General features: G+C 44.3%; 1 protein-coding gene across 1 annotated transcript in view; it reads left to right on the plus strand.

Moving 5' to 3' along the window:
- Positions 1-21,107, plus strand: part of Vstm4 (V-set and transmembrane domain containing 4) — an 87,657-nt gene that overhangs the window by 53,836 nt on the left and 12,714 nt on the right. Inside the window, exons 6-7 of the mRNA XM_021203560.1 lie at positions 9,864-9,970; positions 11,254-11,315. Coding sequence (XP_021059219.1) covers positions 9,864-9,970; positions 11,254-11,315 — 169 coding nt within the window. The remainder of the gene's footprint in view (positions 1-9,863; positions 9,971-11,253; positions 11,316-21,107) is intronic.

The following is a 21,107-nucleotide window of genomic DNA, read 5'->3' on the forward strand; positions in this document are numbered from 1 at the left end:
TAAACCCATCTGGTCCTGGGCTTTTTTTAGTTGGGAGACTATTAATGACAGCTTCTATTTCCTTAGGTGATATAGGACTGTTTAGGTCATTGTATATTGCTTTTATTATGTTTAGGTTGAGCATCTGAAACCTCAAAGCCCACCCCCAGTGACACACTTCTGCCAACAAAGCTATTCCCATCCCAATGTGGCCAGACCTCTCATTAGTGCCAATCCCTATGAGCCTATGGGGCCATTATAATTCAAACTGCCACAGTCAAAGAGTTCTGCCCAAATGGTATTTCTGCCCCTGTGCCAGCCATACTGGGGGCTTCCAGTGATGTAGTGGATGCCCAGCCCAAAGCTCTCACCATGGAATGCTTTCTGCCGAATCAACTACACTTATGTGTTTGTAAAAAACATTTTTCTCCTTCAATCTGAAACCATGGTGGGGCCCAGCCTGACTATGGATCTGTCAGGGAGCACTCATCCTCCTGATCAGAGCCTAATGTGACCTCATGTAGTCCTGACCCCCTCCTGCAGTGCCTGGCTTGAGAACAAGTCAGTTCCTTTCTTCACCTTGGCTTTAAGATGTGTCCTGGGCTTGTAGCCCAGTTACTTAAACCAGTCCTTTTCATGACAGGGACCTCTTTGGTTGCTTCTGTGGAAGCTGGATCATGGTCTGTGTCTGTTTTTGTCCTCTGATCACTCCCTTCTAAAAGGAAAATGGCAGGGCCATTTCCAGGGCCAGGAGCCAGGAAAGGAAACCCTTAGGCAGGGAGGGACCCTCAGAAAGAGACAACATGCTGGAGCTGAGGACAATGTGGTCACAGGGAAAGGGGCCTTGCCAAGTGACCGGGGCAAAATGGAGACTCTAGGCTGTTCCATGACTTGCTAAGAAAAGTTCAAAGAAGAAAAGTAAGGCTTATTATCACGACCATGTCCTGTCCTGAGGCAAGAAGCTGCCAGCTGCCCTGGTCTGGAAGGTGTGGCACTGGCCTATGGGACTGATGGATTCTTCCTTTCCCCTAACAGAGTATCCTTAGGAAGCAGATGTCCCAGAACAAAGCTAGCATTTCAGAGTTCTGTGGGGATTTTAACTTGCCTTCCCTTGAAAGGTCAGCAATGAGAGCGGCAGCTCATATGAAATGGCTCTAAAAAGTCTCCGAAAAATCAGCTATACAACAAAATTATGGCAATTAGTCAGAGCTGTGATGCTTCTTGGGTGCTGGCCAAACTTAAAAAGCTGTCCAGAGAGAAAGAGTTGGGAGGAAAGCGAAGGCAGTTCCCAGGTCTGTCATCTCCTGGGTATAAGACAGTGTATGGTTGCAAAGAAGACATCATGCCTCCTGAGCCAGCCTTTCTTCACGTGTGTGGTGCTCACTAAGACAGACTGTAGTTAAGATGTGTTGGAGTCACAGGCCATCGTTATCTTGAGTCCCATTTAATGTATTGTCTATATTTCTCTGAACCAGCAGAGATTTTTTTTTTTTAAACATCCCCTGACAATGAAAGTGAGGGATTTACTCAATAAGCGACATGCCAGGATCTCAGGGAGACAGAGGTGCAATTTCAGAGTCTCTAAGATCTTACAGGTTAGCACTCGGATGTTTTACGGTCAAACAAGTATTGGTCTGACGAAGCCTACATTGCAGTATTCATGAACAGGTAAGTGATGGAGGAGCTAACAGATGGCCTCAGTGGCTCTAGGATCACTCTGTAGGTTGGGCTAACAGTGAACTTGGATGATGTAACCCACCTGTGAATGGTCCTGAGAAAGCTGTGCATGGGGAAAGGCTTTGGCAACCAGCTCGAAAAAGAGCAGATTTTATCCCGGTGCTCAGACTATGTTCACAAGGAGGTCACAGGGAAGTCAGAAACAACAAAAAGTAGTGTACTATGGCTGCCAGACCCTGACAGCCCTTTCTAGAGACACTGGCTGCAGCCTAGCACATACAGAACACGACTTGCCCTACTCTTAACTCATGCATTGAGGACAGATTCCACACTAACTATATAGTTAGGACATCAACACTGAAGATAGTCATTGGAGGTGATTTTTTTTAAGTGATTGTCATGAGGCTGACACAGTGTAAGATGCTAGATGTGTCATGGTATAAGACCGCAGCAGGGTGACACTATTTCCCTATCTTAAAAGTGAAGTTACACAACCTCTAAGCAGCTCCTGTCTCCTCTAAGTAGCACAATATCAACTGATCTTGAGTTCTTTAATGGCAGTTGAGGGCCCTGGAGCCTAGGGTGAGACACCTGAAAAGTTGTCCTGTTTGCATGAGCTCTTGGATTTTATCTGTGGTAGCTGGCACTGGTAGGAAGGAGTATTTCTGTAGTTACTAATATTTATTATTGTCCTAAAAGTAACAAGAGAGTTGCCAGTATAGCTATAGAAACTAGCAGTTCTTCAAGATTCTACAATAAAGATTTCATGGTACATATAGTATCTGTGGGATGCATATAACCTTGAAGAGGTGACCAGAGAGTTGGTTGTAAAGGAACAGATAGATCCTTCCTGTGATATAAGCTGAGCATTCAGCTCATCAGGATGAGAAGTGGAGGAGATGGATACCTCTGGACAGATCAGTTAAAGTAAAACCTTCCACCATGCTGTGAAGTCTGAAGCACTCAGGAGACTCAAATGGATGATGACAGGGACCACACAACATTGCTCCTTGAGACTCACTTAATAAGGATTCTCTGTGTCAAGACCATTGGTCTCTAGGGATCTTATTTCAGACAATAACAAATCTCTACGTAACGCAGGATAGTCATCTCTACCTGAGGATGAGAAACACCTGCTCATTCAATGAAGGGTAGAAGTGACAGACCCCAAGGAACACAGATTTCACAATGCTCAGGTCCTACAGGAAGATGGTTTTATCCCTAGGCATCTGTAGTGTGGTTTCATGGGAGATCCTCAGTTCCCAGAGCTAGCATGTCTCATAGTGGCCAGTTGATAATCAGGATGTACATTTGGTGGCCAGGGCAACTGGGACCATGCTGTGGATCAAAATTGCGATCTGATGTCACATTTAGTTAGCAATGGAGGCTGTGGTTGAGTGTAGAAGGCTTATCTGTAATTATGTTCTCTGGTGTATGGTAGATTCCCACCCCTGTCTTCTCTGTTCTCCCAAATGCTCCCAGCTCTCAAGCAGAGATGCAGAATTTCCACCATGTACATGATTTGTGTGTGTGACATCACTCACAGTTTTGAAGAACAAGCTGTCCTCCTCTGCTCTCTCTTGGGTCAGAACAGCTTTTGGTCTTGGGCACCAGGCACAGTTCCAGAACCCAAGACTCCATCCTTCTTCTACCAGGGAAGAAGTTTGAGCAGCCGTACTCAATCTAGTAAATACATCAAACATGCCAGAATGTGGATGCCAGCTGCTGGTCCCAGCTCTTTAAGGAGCTGGTTTTATCCCAGAGTGACTGTTGTAATCCAGCTCAAGTGGCAATCTTTCTGTCTTCATTTTCTAGTTCTTTCTTGTCCAGACTGGTCCCAAGGTCCTTGCTTCAGGGTTAATGAGTCAGGGCAACCTGGACTAAATTCCACATCCCTTCCTTGGGAAGTACCTAGATCTTTGCCAAGTCTAGCTTTCTCACCTTAGAGGGATGAAGATCCCAAGTACCATGTCCTTTCTCCTGTGGCTTGCACCAAACAAACAGGCATAGCAATTATGACCAACTTTGTTTTCTGAAAGGCAAATAAAAGAAAGTTGTCCGAGGATCTGTTCAAATCCCTGCAAAATTGAGGTCATGAGCTTCATTGGCATCTTGGAGAGGCAACCTGTTAGTCGGTGGGTTAGTCTTTCTCTCCTTACTGCTTGCCTGGTCTGTCCTACGTTGCACTTGGCAGGATACCTCTGTGAGTGTGGGGGAGCATGTGTCAGAGCAGGGCACAGCATGGCCACTAGGCTGGGCAGAAACTGATGTTCAAAGTTGACACTTGCAGTCCTTCCCTCGGGGTGGAAACATGAGCACCAGGACAGGCAACCCTACTGGCAACATCTTATTTCCAGTGAAGTGCTGTGAGATGTTCACGTTGTTTGCATGTACTGGATTCCTGTTTGAGGTATATAGCCTTTGGATGACTGTGATGGCTAATTTTATTTGTCAACTTGACCAAGTTGGGGAGTATCTGAAGGGCAAGCCTGGCTGTGAGTACACACAGGACCATCCCATGGACTGGGGGGTCTGGGACTGAATAAAAGGTAGCAAAGCAGATCTGAGCACAAACCACCCCCCTCTTCATCCCATCCCCACCCTGCTTCCTGGTCCACTTTGGTGTGGACTGTTTTGTTCCTTGAGCCATAACAAATCCTCCCTCTCTCAAATTGTTCCTATCCCAATCAGAAAATTGATCAATACAATGGTCCTATTTATTGAGTCCACACTAGTCCATCTGACATCATAATAGCCGTGTGACATAGCTGGTGTGGACTGGTCACCCATCTTATAGACTGAAGGGTGGAGGCCCGTGGAAATGAATAACTTATCTAGAACCATTTCTGCAGCTACAGTGTCATCTTCTGTCGCACTTCCACATTTGTTCACTAAGTCAAGATTCTTCCTGTTCTGAAGCAGTGGTTCTTTGACACTGTGGGACAGAGACTTCCGGAGGTGACCAGGCAGGGACCATGGTCCCTCTTATAAGACACTCATGCCACATGTGCCTCCTCCTGCCTCTCCCACGCTGGAGCCAGGAAAACAGCCCCATTTAACAAGCTCCCCACAAACAACACGTCTCTCAGATTGCACTGCCCTCTAATTTAGAGGGAGTTTCCAGGCTGGTTTTCCATCTTTTTTTGGTTTGACTGTCACCAACAACACTTGCCTTCTGTGTCAGAGACAAACTAGAACCCTGTTCTGATTCAAGATGTAGCATAACTTTTCTTGTAAGTTAATCACAAGGTGGGTTTTCATACTTGAGAAGTCTTCCCAGGCTTGGCTCCACGGGAGAAAAAGGACTTCGGAGAGAAAAGTGTGGCCCAAGCGTCGCCGTGATGACTCACTGTGTGCTCGGAATCCTGTTGATCTATGAATTAGAACTAAATTTAGTGGGATGCAGCCTTGCTGCTTTGGAAGAAAATGCTGGTGACAAGACAGATGCTTTCCAGCTGTCTAAAACCTCTGGGCATAGTGGCATAGGTTCATAGAAATGATTTTACAGAAACATTAATTGTGCATGAAAGAGCTAAAGAATTCCAAGTAAAGGGAAGAGAAAGTGGAAACATTTCATTCTCCTGTGTGAGAGGTGCCTTAGGGATACTATCTGAATTCAGAGGCAAAATGGAAACACTGTCAAAGGATATCAGCAGAGAAGGAAGAAAACTGTGAATTTAATGTAAGTCCAGGATTAAAGGGTGTCTCAGTTAGGGTTTTACTGCTGTGAACAGACACCATGGCCAAGGCAACTCTTATAAGGACATTTAATTGGGGATAGCTTACAGGTTCAGAGGTTTAGTCCAGTATCATCAAGGTGGGAGCATGGCAGCATCCAGAATGACGTGATGCAGAAGGAGCTGAGAGTTTTACATCTTCATCTGAAGGCTGCTAGGAAGACAGGCTTCCAGGCAGTTAGGATGAGGGTCTTAAAGCCCACACCCACAGTGACACACCTACCCCAACAAGGCCACACCTCCTAATAGTGCCACTCCCTGGGCCAAGCATATTCAAACCACCACAAAGGGGGACTGGAAAAAATGTTGCAACCAATGTGTCAGCTCAGTGGAAGAGATCTATACAAACCTGTGTGAAAGGTCTAAAGCCTTAAGTAAATAATCAATATGAAGAAGCAGGGAGACATGCAGGCCATGGCCATCCTCCGTGCCAATCAAAGACTATGTTTCTTCTCTAACTGATAACTTAGTGGTAAAGACAATGACTCAGGACAGTTCTTCACCGACAGATCAGCCACAAACCAGCACTAACTTGTGTGCAACTGCTTTGATAACAGGTATAAAGATGGCCTTGAAGATGGTCCTCTCTAACATGGAAATTCCAATTTTCAGGTGCGAACTTAAAAATAACAGCTTAACAATGGGAAATTCTGCACAAATATGTTAGAGAATGAATAAGTTGTTCATATACTAGAGAATGGCTATGTAAACTATAGCTTATCTCCTCAGAAAATATACAAATATAGGCTAAATACAAATAAAGGTATCATATTAAAATTTAATGCAATTTCTTTAAAGATGTATAAAATATAGTGTCAAATTGTTTAGTCATACAAAATCCTGCTCATAGTGGCTTTATTCCTAATGGTTGGAATAGGGATGGCCCCCATAGACTCATGTGTTTAAACGCTTGGCCCATAGGGAGTGGCACTACTAGGAGGTGTGGCCTTGTTGGAGGAGGTGTGGCCTTGATGGAGAAAATGTGCGATAGGCTTTGAGGTATATATACTCCACTCAGTGCAGAATCCAGTCCCCTCCAGGCTTCTTTCTGGTCAAGATGTAGAATGCTTGGCTTTTCCACCACCATGTTTGACTACACACTGCCATGCTTCCTGCCATGATGGTAATGATAAAACTGTAAGCCAGCCCTGATTAAATGTTTGCCTTTATAAAAGTTGCCTTGGTCATGTTGTGCCTTCAGAGCAATAAAACCCTAACCAAGACACTCCCCAAACTGAGAAACAATAATTATTTTGGTATATATATATATATATATATATATATATATATATATATATATATATATATATATATATATATATGCTCTGCCAAACCAGAAAAAAGACATGGAGAAAGAAGCTTCAAGTACCTGTTATAAAGTGAAAAAAGCCAGCATGAGTAGGCTTCATATGACATGCTTCCAACCCTACAATGTCCTGGAACCGGCAGAATATAGAACCAGTCAAAGCAAACATCAGTGGTTTCCAGGACCTGAAGGACATGAACAGGCACAGCCAGAGGACTCATCGGACTGTGAAGCCACTTTATCTAATATGAGACTGCTGCAAACGCATATTGGTCCAAACTCATAGAACCTCAACATTACCTTTAGCCTGTGGGTGTTCCTGGTCAGTCTGCACAGGCTCTCCAGTTGTTAACTGGTAAGTTAATTTATGGGAGGAGGAGATATTGGGGATATTGGAGAAAGCTGAGCCTGTATAGAACATTAAAATGCTAGGAAATAAATCTCTGTCCATTCTCAGTCCTTCTGTGAATCTAAAACTACTCTAAAAATAGTTGGGGCTTTTGCTCAGTCTATTTATTTTTTTAGAAGGGAAAAAAGTTGTGGAAATATTTACAAAATTCATGTTTTGGTCACAACAGTCTTACTTCCTTTCATTTCCATTCTATAACTATCATTTTAATCCACGGGCCTGACTGCTGTTTTCCTTTGAGGAGAAAAAGAAACAAACATGTCAAGAGTTTAAAAGACTACAGATCCAAGCTGTGTGTGTGTGTGTGTGTGTGTGTGTGTGTGTGTGTGTGTGTGTGTGTAAGTCATCCCTTGTTTGCTCTTGGTGGTCAGAGCTTTGTAAACCCACATTCCTTTCAGCTTTTTGTGCATTTACACAGCAGGCCCCACACTCTACAGCTATGACCACTTATCCTTTCTGTTCCCAAAGAAAATAAGCTGTCCATGGGGAACCCCAGTGGGAACACTTGGACTTTTTCCCACACTGACTCTTCATTTACTTGTTTTGTTAAATATTTAGGACTGTTGTTACAATAGCCTGTGACTATGTGTATATACATCTGCTTGTACATAATTGTAAGTGTATCCAGCACTAATTCTCTGTCTTGTCTCCCATCTGTGCCATTTCCCCAGCCTCCCTAACCTCAAGACCTTGACTATTCTAAGTTTCTTTATACATAGGAAAGCTTTTTCTAGCTTATATCTTGTCTCCCCTGTTTTGATATGAAGCGTGAGGTATTTCACAGCAGAATTTTTTCTTAGCAATGTATCTAAGATCTGGAATCACAATGCATCTTACTTCTTCAGTACATGGTCACTGCCTCATTTCTATTTCCAGCTACAGCAGACCTAGTATAAGAATAACTGTACTTAACCAGTCACTGGTAATAGTTGTCCTGTTTCAACATCTGCTCAGATTTTGCACAGTGCTTGAGTCTTATGTATGCATCATTTCATGCATACATATGGTTGTTCATGCAAGGAAGTGTTAGAAGCCAGACTGTGTGTGACAGAGTCCAAAGCTCTGTCATTTTGGTAGATGTTGCCAAGTTGTTTTTCCTCGGGGAAGTCTGTACTCAGAGAAGGTCTGCATACTTGTCAAGAATCCTTACTCAACTTTGACTGCTGCCATTCTGGCAGGAGGGGAAAGGAAGTGCCCTCCCTCTCTTAGTATCTTTTCAGGATGAGCTTAGCATATTTACACACATGGGACTCTCCTTTGCGGTGCTAATTACTGCTCTACTGACTGTTCATTTTGACAATTGGGAAATTGACCATGGCCTTCCGCACCTCGGAGATCTTTCACGGTCTGGGGAGATAGTCTTTTGGGAACCCTATCTCACACATGCTGCACCCTGTGCCTGGGAACAAAAGATTCTACAGGGAGCTTCCAAGTGAGATGCTGGAATGAATAAGGATGCATTGAAACAAGACTGAATGGCCATTCAAAGAAGTCTCTGGACCGTAACACACGTAGAGAAGGACAGAACACAGAAGGCTGTGATGTGTACCCTTCATTGTCAACCTCAGGGGATTCAGAACCAACAAAGAAATACACCTCTGCTGAGTCTGTGGGGTCCTTTCTGGAGAGATGCAAATGCATCCTAATAGAGTAGCATCATCCTTTGGGCTGACACCTTGGACTGAATGAATGGAGAATGGAAGCTGAGCACCAGCATTCATCTCTCTCTGCTTCCTGACTATGGATGCCGTGTGACCAGCTGCCCTGATTTCCCTGCCACAAAGGAGCAGGGCTTCTAACTGGGAAGTAAACCCTTTCTTCCTCGTATGCCTTTCCTCAGCAGAAAGCTATAGCTTAGCTCACACATTCACTGCATTCACTGCTCATTAGCAGGTTAGATCCATGAGCTTTGGCTTTCTTTAATACAAAGCTTGTTGTCCACATCATGGACAGCATGTAGAATGAAACAGATACTGGAGTGGCCTCATAGGATCAGCTGACTGGGAGCATGACTCATTTGCCTGTCCTAAAGATGAAGGTTCCATAGAAACAAGCCCCTTGTTCTTATAGAGGAGCCTGAAGACTGTCATGTGCTGCTTCCCGGAGTCCCTTCTTTTTGGCTAAGAGCCACTTGGTTTTGGGATTATGGAACACAAAGACATGAGCAAAAAATGTTGGCTGTCGGAGAACAAGCTCAAGTATATGTACATTTATGGTGAGATCATTAGTAGCCAATTGTACGGTTAGTAGCCAAGCTGGACTAAACCCAGTTAATGTCGGTACAAGCCATCAGTTCATACACCCCAAAATAATGTGAACAAGCTGGTCCTTGGTTTCTCCAGGGAATTTGAACTTTGAGGAGCACACCATAAGTCTTTTTTTTTTGGTTTTTCGAGACAGGGTTTCTCTGTGTAGCCCTGGCTGTCCTGGAACTCACTTTGTTGACCAGGCTGGCCTCAAACTCAGAAATCTGCCTGCCTCTGCCTCCCAAGTGCTGGGATTAAAGGAGTGCGCCACCATGCCTGGCTGCTCCATAAGTCTTAACATCATCTTTATCTTGGCCAAGTGAGAGTATCAGACTTGCTGGCACCTCTGGAGACAATAGAGCCCATTATCTGTCTCTCTGTGAGGCGACTCTTCCTTGGACACCTGCTCTGGGAGTCTTTATAAGCTCTCGGGAGCACTGATTCCTTTCCTGTTCTGGTTTTCAGCAGTGAATAGACTTTGGCTTCATCTAGGCCTTTTTCTTCTACAGCTCAGGGGAGACTGTCACCAGTGTGACCAGCTTGGCCCCACTGCAGCCGCAGAAGGGTAAGAGGCAGAAGAAGAAGGTAGATGTTCCACCTGCAGTCCCCGCCAAAGGTAAGGATCTGGTCTGCAGTTTCTTTAGTGAAGACACCTTAATTGGTGCAGGGCTAGACCTGGAGTCAAATACAGGATTAGGGCAGAGGAGTAGCTGGATGGATGGAGGGCCTGTCACTCAGTGCTACTATAGTGCAGACAGTCCCACTAGATTATAAACATAACACACTGAGATGGTGTGGGCGTTGACATGTCAACATGCACAGAGAAGTCCATACTGGATTTACTGTGGACTTTAGATGTTGAAGTGAGGCAGGGTCTGGCAACATCTTCCTGGTTCTTAAAGGGAAAGAGCACCTCTGAGGTTTTGAAGATGTATTCGGTACATTTCAGACTTATTCTGCTGACAAATACACATCCTATGACTGGTTATTCTGTGATTGGTGTTTTTATTTAGAGCAAAGGGAATGAGCAAGAAAGGAATTTCTTAAAGAAAAAAAAAAAAAAAGAAAGAAAACAGGCATGAATCTTAGCAAAACCACCAAGACCGTCTACGAATAGATACTGCTTAGATAGCCTGGCCTATGCAGATATTTAACCCTCAACAAATTTAAAATATAGAGATGGAAAAGAAAACGTTAGCATGACAAGATGCATTTTTATCCTTTAACTGGATTCTGCTGGTATCCCACTGAATGCTGTTGAAGAAGTCAGAAGAGGCGTACCTGAAAGACAGAAAGGAAGGCTGGCAAGTGTGAGGCTTGGGGAGAGAAGGAGCAGAGAGCCAGCGCTCATGCCTCTGTGTTGTGTGAATCGCTGCAGAATAGATACTGTCTCAGTCATAAAAGATGCAAGTTGCACTTGGAGACCATGAAACTTGGTTTTCAACTCCAAGTTCAAGTCAAGTCAGTCAAGTCTAGTCATGACACTGGAGGGAGCGCTTAGTTTGCTTCTGCTAAGCTGGGGCAGTAGCTCCTCCTTGATGAGCTCACAGGGCTAGGTGAAGGTCATCTACTGACCTTGGTTGTCAAGGGGTGATCAGAGTCTTCAGGGAAATGTCCTGCCTCGGCATTGACCAAGGGCTCCTGGTTGTCTCCCATACACTTGTTAGCAACTAATACAGATGTGTTGTGACCTGGCCTAAGGGAGGCAGTGTCATGTCTAAAGATGAGGGGGTGATTATCCTCCAGTTAGTGGTACCCAAGGATACATACTCCAGAAGCTGCCTTGGGACTAGGAAGGCTCTGGCTGTCTGCACATGGGATCTCTATGATGCCCACGGAAGGCAGGCATTAAGAGGGCCTTGGAAGAATTTCAAGCTAAAACCCGGTGTCCTTCCACAGCGCCGATAGCCACCACTTTCCACAAACCAAAGCTGCTGAAACCGCAGAGGAAAGTCGCCCTGGTGAGTAACTGTTCCCAATTGTTGCGGTCCTTCTAAGACAAGAAAACAGCTCAGGGGTCAAACAGTACTCTACTGATCTAGGTACGTTAAAAAGACCTCTGTCCCCAAAGGCACCTTCTCAGATAAGATCAGATTTTGAGTCAGGTTTTCTCCACCTTCACCTCTCAGAGTGTCCTTTCCAGATAATCCCATTGACCTTATCTCTCAGTATAAATGTTACCTTTCAAAAGCGAGATCAAACACGCCATCATCAGAAGGGTATGAGACAGAAAGCGGATCTTCTGGCACGAGTTTATCTGATAACACCCTCTGAAGAGGTTGCTGAGGAACTTTCCAGAAGAATATGTCAAATCTTTTTATTTTGAAATAACTCTAAATTTACAGAAGTCACTTTGAGGGATTAGAGTTTCAGTGGGTCCATCCTCCCTGCTGTGAACATTTTATGTAGCTGGTAGCTGGAGTGCTTGCTCAGGGTGTTAACTGTAGCATGCTGTCTATACATCACTTCTGTTGGTAGTCCATTTGGGGTACAGTCCATCACTCCACAGTAGGTCCTGAAACCATAGGTTGCATCAATCCCTACAAATGCATACTGTGTTTTCTTCACACACAACCCTAGTAGTGTTTAGCTTCTAAATTAGACACGATAGAGTAACAACGTCCAATTCTAACATGGAGCAATTATAAAGTGATGTCATAAGATTTATTTGAAACAGCTATTCAAAAACTTAGGAATTATTTAATTCTGGGATTTTCCTTTTAAGGTTTCCGGATGAAGGTTGACTGCCTGTAACTGAGGCTGATTGGGGGGTGGGGTACAGTGTGTCTTTTTAGATGTGATGTCCATTTCAACCCATGGTGAATATCATGCCTGCCTGGTTCCTTGATGTGTTTACTGTCTGTCCCATATATGTCAGACACCAGCCTCAATGTCCAGTTCACATTCAAAGCAGGCAAAAAAAGTTAGTCACAACCTTTCAAAAGGGAAGGCATCAAGAATTTGTGGACCTGCTTGCCACCGAAATGATTAATACTTATTGAAGAGAGCTTGGTCAAGGCTTCGGCTCACTTAGCACGCAATCATCCTTGCCTTTGCGAAGGGAAGCATGTACTGTGGTGTGTCAATGGCCTTGCATCTCCATCGGCCTTTCTGTCTTTGTCGCTTAGAGTTCTGCAAGAAGGAGCAGCCTCTTTCCCCACTTTGATATTCACCAATTCCTTTGATATCAGTATGTGCATAGACATCCATCTATGTAGCTTTTGGTGGTTAATCATCTGCGCTTTGTTTTGTTGCTAACATTGTTCAGCAGATGTATGCGGGTTGTGTGTGTGAAAGAAAAAAAGCTAGTCAAAGCTGTTTCAATGTCTGTCACAGCAGACAGCAGTTTATTGGAGTCCTCTGGATGTATCCCAATGATATGCACATAATCCATGAATGTGTGCGTGTTCTACAGACCATCATATCTAATTCTCACTGTAAGGCTTGTCCCTCATTGGCCAGTTTTATCTGTAAGGACCCGTGGACACTCCGTTTACGGGGAGTGATGGGGTTTCCAGTCAGCTGGGGGGCAGTCACCAGTCTTGAATCAAATCATTTCCTTTAGTCTACAGTCACAGCCTGCTGGGCCCTTATCCTTTATCCATTAAGCAGAAGCCTGGTTGTGGAATGCGTGGCATGACATGCTGTCTTGAGTGGTTTTGGGTTTTGTGACTTATCAGAAGACAGGCTACAACAGCACCTAAAATAATGATTGTAGTCCCAGTCACAAGGTCTCACTGCTGACCCTTTGAACTGATAAGCTTCCCTAGATGGGAACTCAGCACAGGGACCTAAAAATCAAACTTATTTCATCAACGAGTATTCCAACTAAAGATTTCTTTATAAGTGTTTCTATTTTATTCGAGTGTATGAGTGCTTTGTGTGCATATCTGTCTGTCCACCACATGCACACTGCCCAAGATCAGAAGAGGGAGTCAGATGCCCCGGAACTGGACTAACAGATGGTTGTAAGCTGCCATGTGGGTTCTGGGAATTGTACCCAGGCCCTCTAGAAGAACAGCCAGTGCTCTTAACTGCAGAGCCATCTCTCCAGCCCCAAGGCTTCTTTATTGACATAAAAATTATAGAAAAATATTCTATATGAATATGAGAAGATATAAAATGTTCATAAATGGTCAGCATAGGAAGCCCTTTCTTCACCAAAAAATAGATCAAGGTGGATATACGATTGTTGCTCTGATGTGCCCAATCTCCCTTTTGTATTGTATTTATTTTATTTTAGGTATAGGGGTGTCTTGCCTATGCATGCGTGTATGTGTTCAGGGTGCTTACAGACATGTGGTTGGAAGAGATCATCAAATCCCCTGGAACCGGAGTGGCAGATGATTGTGAGCCCCCAGTGTGATGCTCTGACCTGAAACTCAGTTCTCTCAGGGGCGATGGGTAATCCTAACCTCCGAGCCAATATTTTAGAGTCAAAATTGCCAAGCCTAGTATCTGCAGCGCTGGATGAATATTAAGATTTATTGCCCCGGGACGTTAGCATTGACCTCCAGCCTCAATTTGATCGATATTTATTTCTCAGATCAATAAGTCTTGATGGTAGCTGAAACTTAAGTCAATAGCTACTTGTTGATTCACACAGACTTTAATGGGTAATTTAGACAATAATTTGGAGACACACACATACAGACATGCACGCATACACACACAAATACATCTATGTGTGTGTGTGTGTAAGTATGTATGTGTATGCTCCTACCAGTTAGGTGTTTACATTTATTGTTGATCAGGTAACCATACTCTGTAACGGGGTGCATCCTGGCTGGGTCCAAGGCTACAGTACCCTACAAAGCTTCTTCCTAAAAACTCATCTAAACTCCCCTATGAGAAGAAGGGCTAAGGCTGACCTAAGAACCTTTACTCACTTATTGATCATGTACTGTATACCAGCTTCTCTTCTAGGTGTCTTATAATCCCCACACTTGTCTAGACTACAGTGTCAACCAGATGACACGCATGAATCCTAGTTCTTGCAACACTCAGAGATTCAGAGGTTATAATGCTTTTTTAGTGTTTTAAGATGACACAACAGTTTATGAGAAATGCATATTTTAGTGATTAACGGTGGTGGGAAAGTTTTTGTTGCTTATTTTGGGAAGTGATAAATAAGAAGAAAAGCTACAGAGAGGCATTTTATAGTCAAGCTATCAAAAGCTGCACTCCCTATCCCTTATTCCAACACTAACGAATGCGGAGATCTATTTCCAAAGTCTGCCAACCAGGCAGTGAGGTCCCTGACCGCTGGCTCTTCCTGGCCATCTGGCAATGCAGTCTGTAGAGTAGCCTGTGTGTTCGAAGGGAGTCTTTATTCTAACACAAGTAACCTTTCATCTTCTGGAGAGTGAGCGAACACACTCAGAAAAGTAAATGTGTGGCCTGGAGATGGGGTTCAGAGGCAGAGCACTCGCCTAGCAGGCCTAGGGCCCTAGTCCCATTACCATAGTAACAGATCAAAGCAAAACATAGCAAGCCCTCTATCTAGGCTTGCAGAACACTCTGCAAACAGATGCACCTATTTGTTTGTTGGTTTGTTTTGTAACTCAGCCTCAAAAATCTCCCTGAAACCTCTGGGAACCCCCAGCCCCTCATCCTGGTCAAGCACCCTCATAGCATTGCCTTGGAAGTCTGTGGAAATAATCCCCACACTTCCAGGAAACATTGCAACGACTTCCTTGGTTCAGATTAATCAGAGAGCTCTTGCAGTGTAGCTGGCGCTTTTTTTTTTTTTTTTTTTTGTAGTAGTAGTAGTAGTCCAGTTTATTGATTTAGAGATTGAGGCGGCGGCGGAAGAAAATGCAGTGTCTGATATGAAAGCAAAGCAAATTTAAAGGGAGAGACGCATCAGGAGGAGGGTGAGGCTAGTAGACCCTCAAATTAATGAGAAACAGAGTGAGACTCATTTTTAGGGTTAAATAGATTGGATGACCACTGCGCCCCACTCGGCATCTGACGCTCCTCTACATTCGCCCCTGAGACCTTCCTCTCTGTAATTAAGACCCCCGGGCCAGGGTTGTCGAGAGGTCAGGCCACCCCAACTGGCCAAAGAGAAAATGAGTTCTTGTGAGCAAGAGGCTGAAGACAGAAAAACCAAGAACACCGTGGGCTTAATTACTACGAGCTTCCCAGGGTATCTCATGGAACCTGTCTTATCCCCTCCGATCCATCCACTGTATTGCTGCCTTGGGGCTTTCCTAACACTGCTCCAAACCCGTCATTTCCCTGACTAGAATATTCCAATGGCTCCCTCTTGCCTCTGACATGAAACATGGCTTCCTGTGTGTGGGAGGGCAGGGGGCATCATCATCTGTCACTGCTTCCTGGATCCCACCCTACCCTGCCCGCACCCCTGGGAACACGGAGACCCCGTGTGGTCCAGCCTCTCTCCCCCAGGGCTTTCTGCCCTGGATATGCCATCCTCCTTGTCTCCAGAGCTACTGTTTGCTCCCCACAAGGCTTGTTCTTGAGGCCTCCTGCTCTTCGCACAGGCACACACACCCACATACCCACACCCGGCGTGTGTGAGCATGTTGTGGGGTACTTTATATGTTCTGGACATTAAATACATGTTATATAAGTAATTTGGCAGTGGTTTTACCCATTCCAAAGTCTTCAGTCAACTATCTCCTCCCATGGAAACCCAAAGATCAGAAGGCTCAGTGGTGAGAAAAGAAGATATCCACTACAAAAGAAGTCCGCTTCTCCCTGCATGTTTGAAAATCATGAAGCGACCAGCCGGGCCCCTGCGGCTGGTCTGTGTTTACCTAGCCCCTTCCTCCAGCCCTGTTTTCACCATCCAAAACATATTGCCAAGGCCAAAAAGGATGTTGCCTCTGATCAGTAGTAGAAAAGAGCTGTGAGGCCCACTAGGCACCAGTGGTAGAGTTCTGAGAGGATTTTAATAATATTCCAGATCCCAACAAAATTATTTCCAGAGGACATGCTTTTCAGGTTTCTTGAAGGATGTTTATAATAAGCCAGAGAATTTCTCTTGTTGTCGTTAATGTGCTAGAACTGGTTTCAGCTAAATTTTACATGAAAAGGATATATTAACCTGCATAAAATATGTTCATAATCTCAATTTAAAATTAAAAAGAAGGAAAAAACCCACAACCACATGTACAATATATTGCCCCAAGTAAAAGCCTTGGGAAAAAAACAAAAACTTTGCTTGTACCATGCTAGTACCATTTTTACAGAGATAAAAATTCTATGCCCCCCTTGGTGCACATGCACATCCCGTTATTGTCACGGGGAGTTATGTATGTTGACTGGAGAGAGAATCGATGCTGAAGCTTTGAAATGGAGGAGAGTGGGGTAAACAGAAATCATTTGGTTTCATGGGCCTCCCCTCAGGGGAGGGCGGGCGCCGGGGCTTCCAGAAACCGGAAGTGATCAAGCAAGAGTGGAAATGAGAGCATCCTCTGCTTAGGGAGTCTGTTCACCCGGGACATGGGGCTGTCGTTTCCATGTAAGAGCGTTCAGTCACACGGCAGTATCCATTCACATCAGGCAGGTCAGAAGCCTTTCTGCTGTTTGAGAAGCCAGGAGCAGTAGATTGAGGCTGTGACGATTTGTGTGTAGGGTGTGTGTGTGTGTGTGTGTGTGTGTGTGTGTGTGTGTGTGTGTGTAGGGAGGGAGAGAGAGGGAGGGAGGGAGGGAGGAAGGGAGAGAGAGAGACAGAGAGAGGCAGAGAGGGGAGAGGGACAGGGAAGCAGAGGGGATGGGTGGTGGTAAGGGAAACTTTTAAGACAAATTAATATTAAGTACTCATTCGGAACATCACTGGGGTGACTGGAAGAGTCCCACCACAGAAGTGCCACAGATGGAGGCTGCCTCTCCATTGTGAAGGCTGATTCTGGGTTCCAAGGGAAGAGAGCTCCTTTATTGGCTGCACGGCTGGTTCATTCAGATCCCCCTTTAGACTCCACCTTAATTCTCCCCAGTGCTCAGGGAAGGCTGACAGGCAGTGTAAGGTGCTAGGCAGGAGCAGACCCTGAGCTGTGGAGCCACAGGGCAGAGGTGATGCTAGACTATGGAAGAGCCCAGGTGGAAGGCAGGCCTGGACGACCAGCAGGCTCTGCCCAAAGGTGACCTCTCCTGGTGTCTGACTCACCCTGTGCCCAGGAGTCACGTGGGATGTCCTTTTGGATAGCCTGTCCCCTGCGTCTGCAGGAACTGCCCCTCCCCGAGCGCCGTGGCTTGCTTTCCATCTTGGCTTAGCCGATTTGCTGCCTTTATTGGGCACTTCATTTCTAAGATCATTGCACTGCTGGGAAATTTTTTTCTGAAACTTTTTTTTTTTTGCTCTATTTTGGTTTTCTAATCTCATGAAACAATATCATTTCTGCTCACATTTGATGTTTTTTAAGCCTATTTCATTTAAAAGCTCAGTTTTGAACACAGAGTACTTTAGAGTTGTTATTAAAAGACTTTTTCAATCTCAGATGGAGAATGCTAGAAATGAAGTGCCATTTTTGGAAAGGAAGAACACAAACCATCAACACGGCTAAGACGTGCATCCAGAGTGCCAGAAAGAAAATCTGTGCGAGAGTCTGAGCTCAGGACCAAACAATGATGCATCCGAAGGATGCTTTCCCTGAGTAGATTAAATTATAATTTATAATTGTACACATCTAGAGACAAACTTATTTTGTTTCCCCCACCCNCCCACCCAGTGCTGAAGATTGAACCCAGGGCTTTATGTTTACAAGGCAAGCTTGGGGGCTCTGTGGATGGGTTAAATTCTCAACCCTTATATTAACCAATACGTATATATATATATATGATGACCAAAACCCAGTTGGAGATAGCCTTAGGACATTCTGCTTAGAGTGTACATAAAGACAGAGAAGGCAAATTATTAATGTCGTCTATGTGCATTCACTGTCCACCTTGTATTTGTAATGTGAATTTCACAAGTGATCAGGTGTCTCTGTTGTCGTTTTAGTTTTGATCTTAATTCATAGTTTGTGCCCTGTACACCATGGCAATACTACTGTGATGGTGATGATTATCAAGATGGCAGCAATGGTGATAGTAGTGATAAGTTGGTGATGAAGATGATGGTGTTGGTGGCAATGGTGAGGATAGTGGTGGTGGTACTGGTGATGGTAGTTATACTGCTGGTGATGGTTATACTGGTGATGGTGGTTAGTCTGGTGGTGATGGTTGTACTTGTGATAATTGTTATACTGGTGATGGTGGTTGTATTTGTGATAATGGTTGTACTGCTGGTGATGGTTATACTGGTGATGATTGTGGTACTGATGATGATGATGATGATGATGATGATGATGATGATGTTGATGATGATGATTAGAAGGCTATTTCACTGTCCCTTTTCTATGTTCAAACCCTGTTCTATTACTTTCAATAAGGATAGACATTTAATTCTTGGACAACTCCCTTATTATCTCAGATGGGATGAGGTGGTGGCATGTTCCCTTGCTGGCATGTGTCACACCTGATCCAACCAGGTACTTGGTAACAAGTTCCTATTTCCCCCACCATGAGCCCATTACTCTTGTCAAAAATGCTCAGCTAACTCTGTTGGTTTCTAAGGGCATCTTTTCTCTCCTGACCTCATTGGACAGGGAGGACTACTTTGGCAATTCAGAATTTTCACATGTTAAAATATAAAATGCAGTTCCTTCCCTAGACTCTCATTTCTCTGCCATGGTATCTGTTAAATACTTTTAAGTATTGTCTATGGATACACAAGAGCCCATCCATGTCTTGGCTTAGATCCCTGAAGTATGTTATGACCACCTAACTGTGGTTGTAGGTCATGGCTGTAGGATAGCATGGCTCTGCTTTGAAGTGTTGTTTCATGTAGATGGGAGCATTTCTTGCCCATTTTCCCAGAACTGAAATGTTCTCTGTGGACTTCATACCAGCACACCTCTCCCACCATTCATTGAGTTCCATCCTCTTCTTGATTGGCTTCCCAGGGTCCTTCAGTCTCCCAACTCTTGGGCATATATGTTCTGCTGGTTTTTCACTTTTAGGAAGGCTGTTCTGGTGAAAAATATCTCTACATACATCCCTTTATTTAGTGCATTTCTGTGGGGGATATTTTTAAACTTGGAGTTATTGTGTAACACAGACCTCTTGTTTTGATAGAGTTTGTCCGATGTCTCCCAAAAAATGTTTCCCCGATTTTATTCTGCAGCCAACAAAGGACAATACTAATATTGAGTAATACTCACATTTTACTCAATGTTAGTTATCATCTATCATCTATCTATCTATCTGTCTGTCTGTCTGTCTGTCTATCTATCTATCTATCTATCTATCTATCTATCTATCTATCTATCTACCTACCTACCTACCTACCTACCTACCTATCTATCTATCATCTATCTTGATTGTATTTTAAACCTGAAAGCCATGTGCCTATGTTTTTCCCAAAGCTTAGAACTCAGTTGTGTATTATAGTAGAGTCCCCAGAGGTATTGAAAGAGAGAAAGGAGTTCATGAGGGACAGTTCTGGGCCTTCTTCCTAAGGTAGGAGACTTCTCTGGAAGCATTTTTTTTAAATGATGACAGGCTGGTTTTCTTTTATTGTCTTAATCAATTCACACAATTAAATGCACATTCTGGGCTGAGAAGATAGATTTGCCAGTAAATTTCTCATCTTGAAAGCCTTGAGGCTTGAGTTCAACTCCCAGAAACTGACATAGAAGGCAAACATTTGTACACACATGTAACCCAGGCCCTGAGGGCCAGGCAGGACAGAGATTGGCAGACTGGCCCAGTGCTGGCCAGCCAGTTTAATCATTTAGTGAACTCTGGTTTAGTGAGAGAACTCGTCTTAAAAGGATACTCTGTAGAACAATAGTGAAGACTCTAGCTCAATCTCAGGCTTTTATGTGTACCTGCATACAGATGTACATACACATATATTATACATGCACACAAGTTCATCACATACACATGCACACACAGTCAGACGTGGTGCAGCACATTTTTAACCAGCTTAATTGGGGTGTGAGGCAGAGACAAACAGATCCCTGAAACTCACTGGCAATCTAGCCTAGCTAAGTCAGTGAATTCTGGGTTTTTGCACATTTGTACAAACCAGCCAGAGACACTACCCTTAGGGGCTTATTTCATTTTGTCCTGCTGCTGAACACTTACTGGATGGAGCCATGAATGTATTTGAAGAAGTCACTAGAGGCTGGGATCTAACACCAAGTCTGCTATGTACTAGCACTGGTCATAAACAGGTGTTTGTCTTCGTTTCTGCACACGCGGTATAAAGGTGACCGCAAGAGTCCCTTCTGCATAGGGCTGTCACCACACCAGGAGCTATTAGGTTCTATTGTCACAGTCTAATAGAAAAAGACACAAGATAAAGGATGGGACTTTATAGTGCCAAGGAGCACTACATGCTGTGACAGCAGCAGAGCCAGGCAGGGAGCAAGGAGGGACTGTGTTTGATGAGGAAGATAACATATTCACCCTGGTACACGAGAGCATCTTCTGAACAGAGGAAATGGCATGAACATCAGGCTCAAAGCCATCCCTGAGCAGAGCACTGCCCAGCTGTGTCCACAAAATGCACAGAGACAGCCGGGCGTGGTGGCGCACGCCTTTAATCCCAGCACTCGGGAGGCAGAGGCGGGCAGATTTCTGAGTTCTAGGCCAGCCTGGTCTACAAAGTGAGTTCCAGGACAGCCAGGGCTATACAGAAAAACGCTGTCTTGAAAAACTAAAAAAAAAAAAAA

Source organism: Mus pahari, chromosome 8, assembly GCF_900095145.1.
Source record: "Mus pahari chromosome 8, PAHARI_EIJ_v1.1, whole genome shotgun sequence".
Classification (NCBI taxonomy): domain Eukaryota; kingdom Metazoa; phylum Chordata; class Mammalia; order Rodentia; family Muridae; genus Mus; species Mus pahari.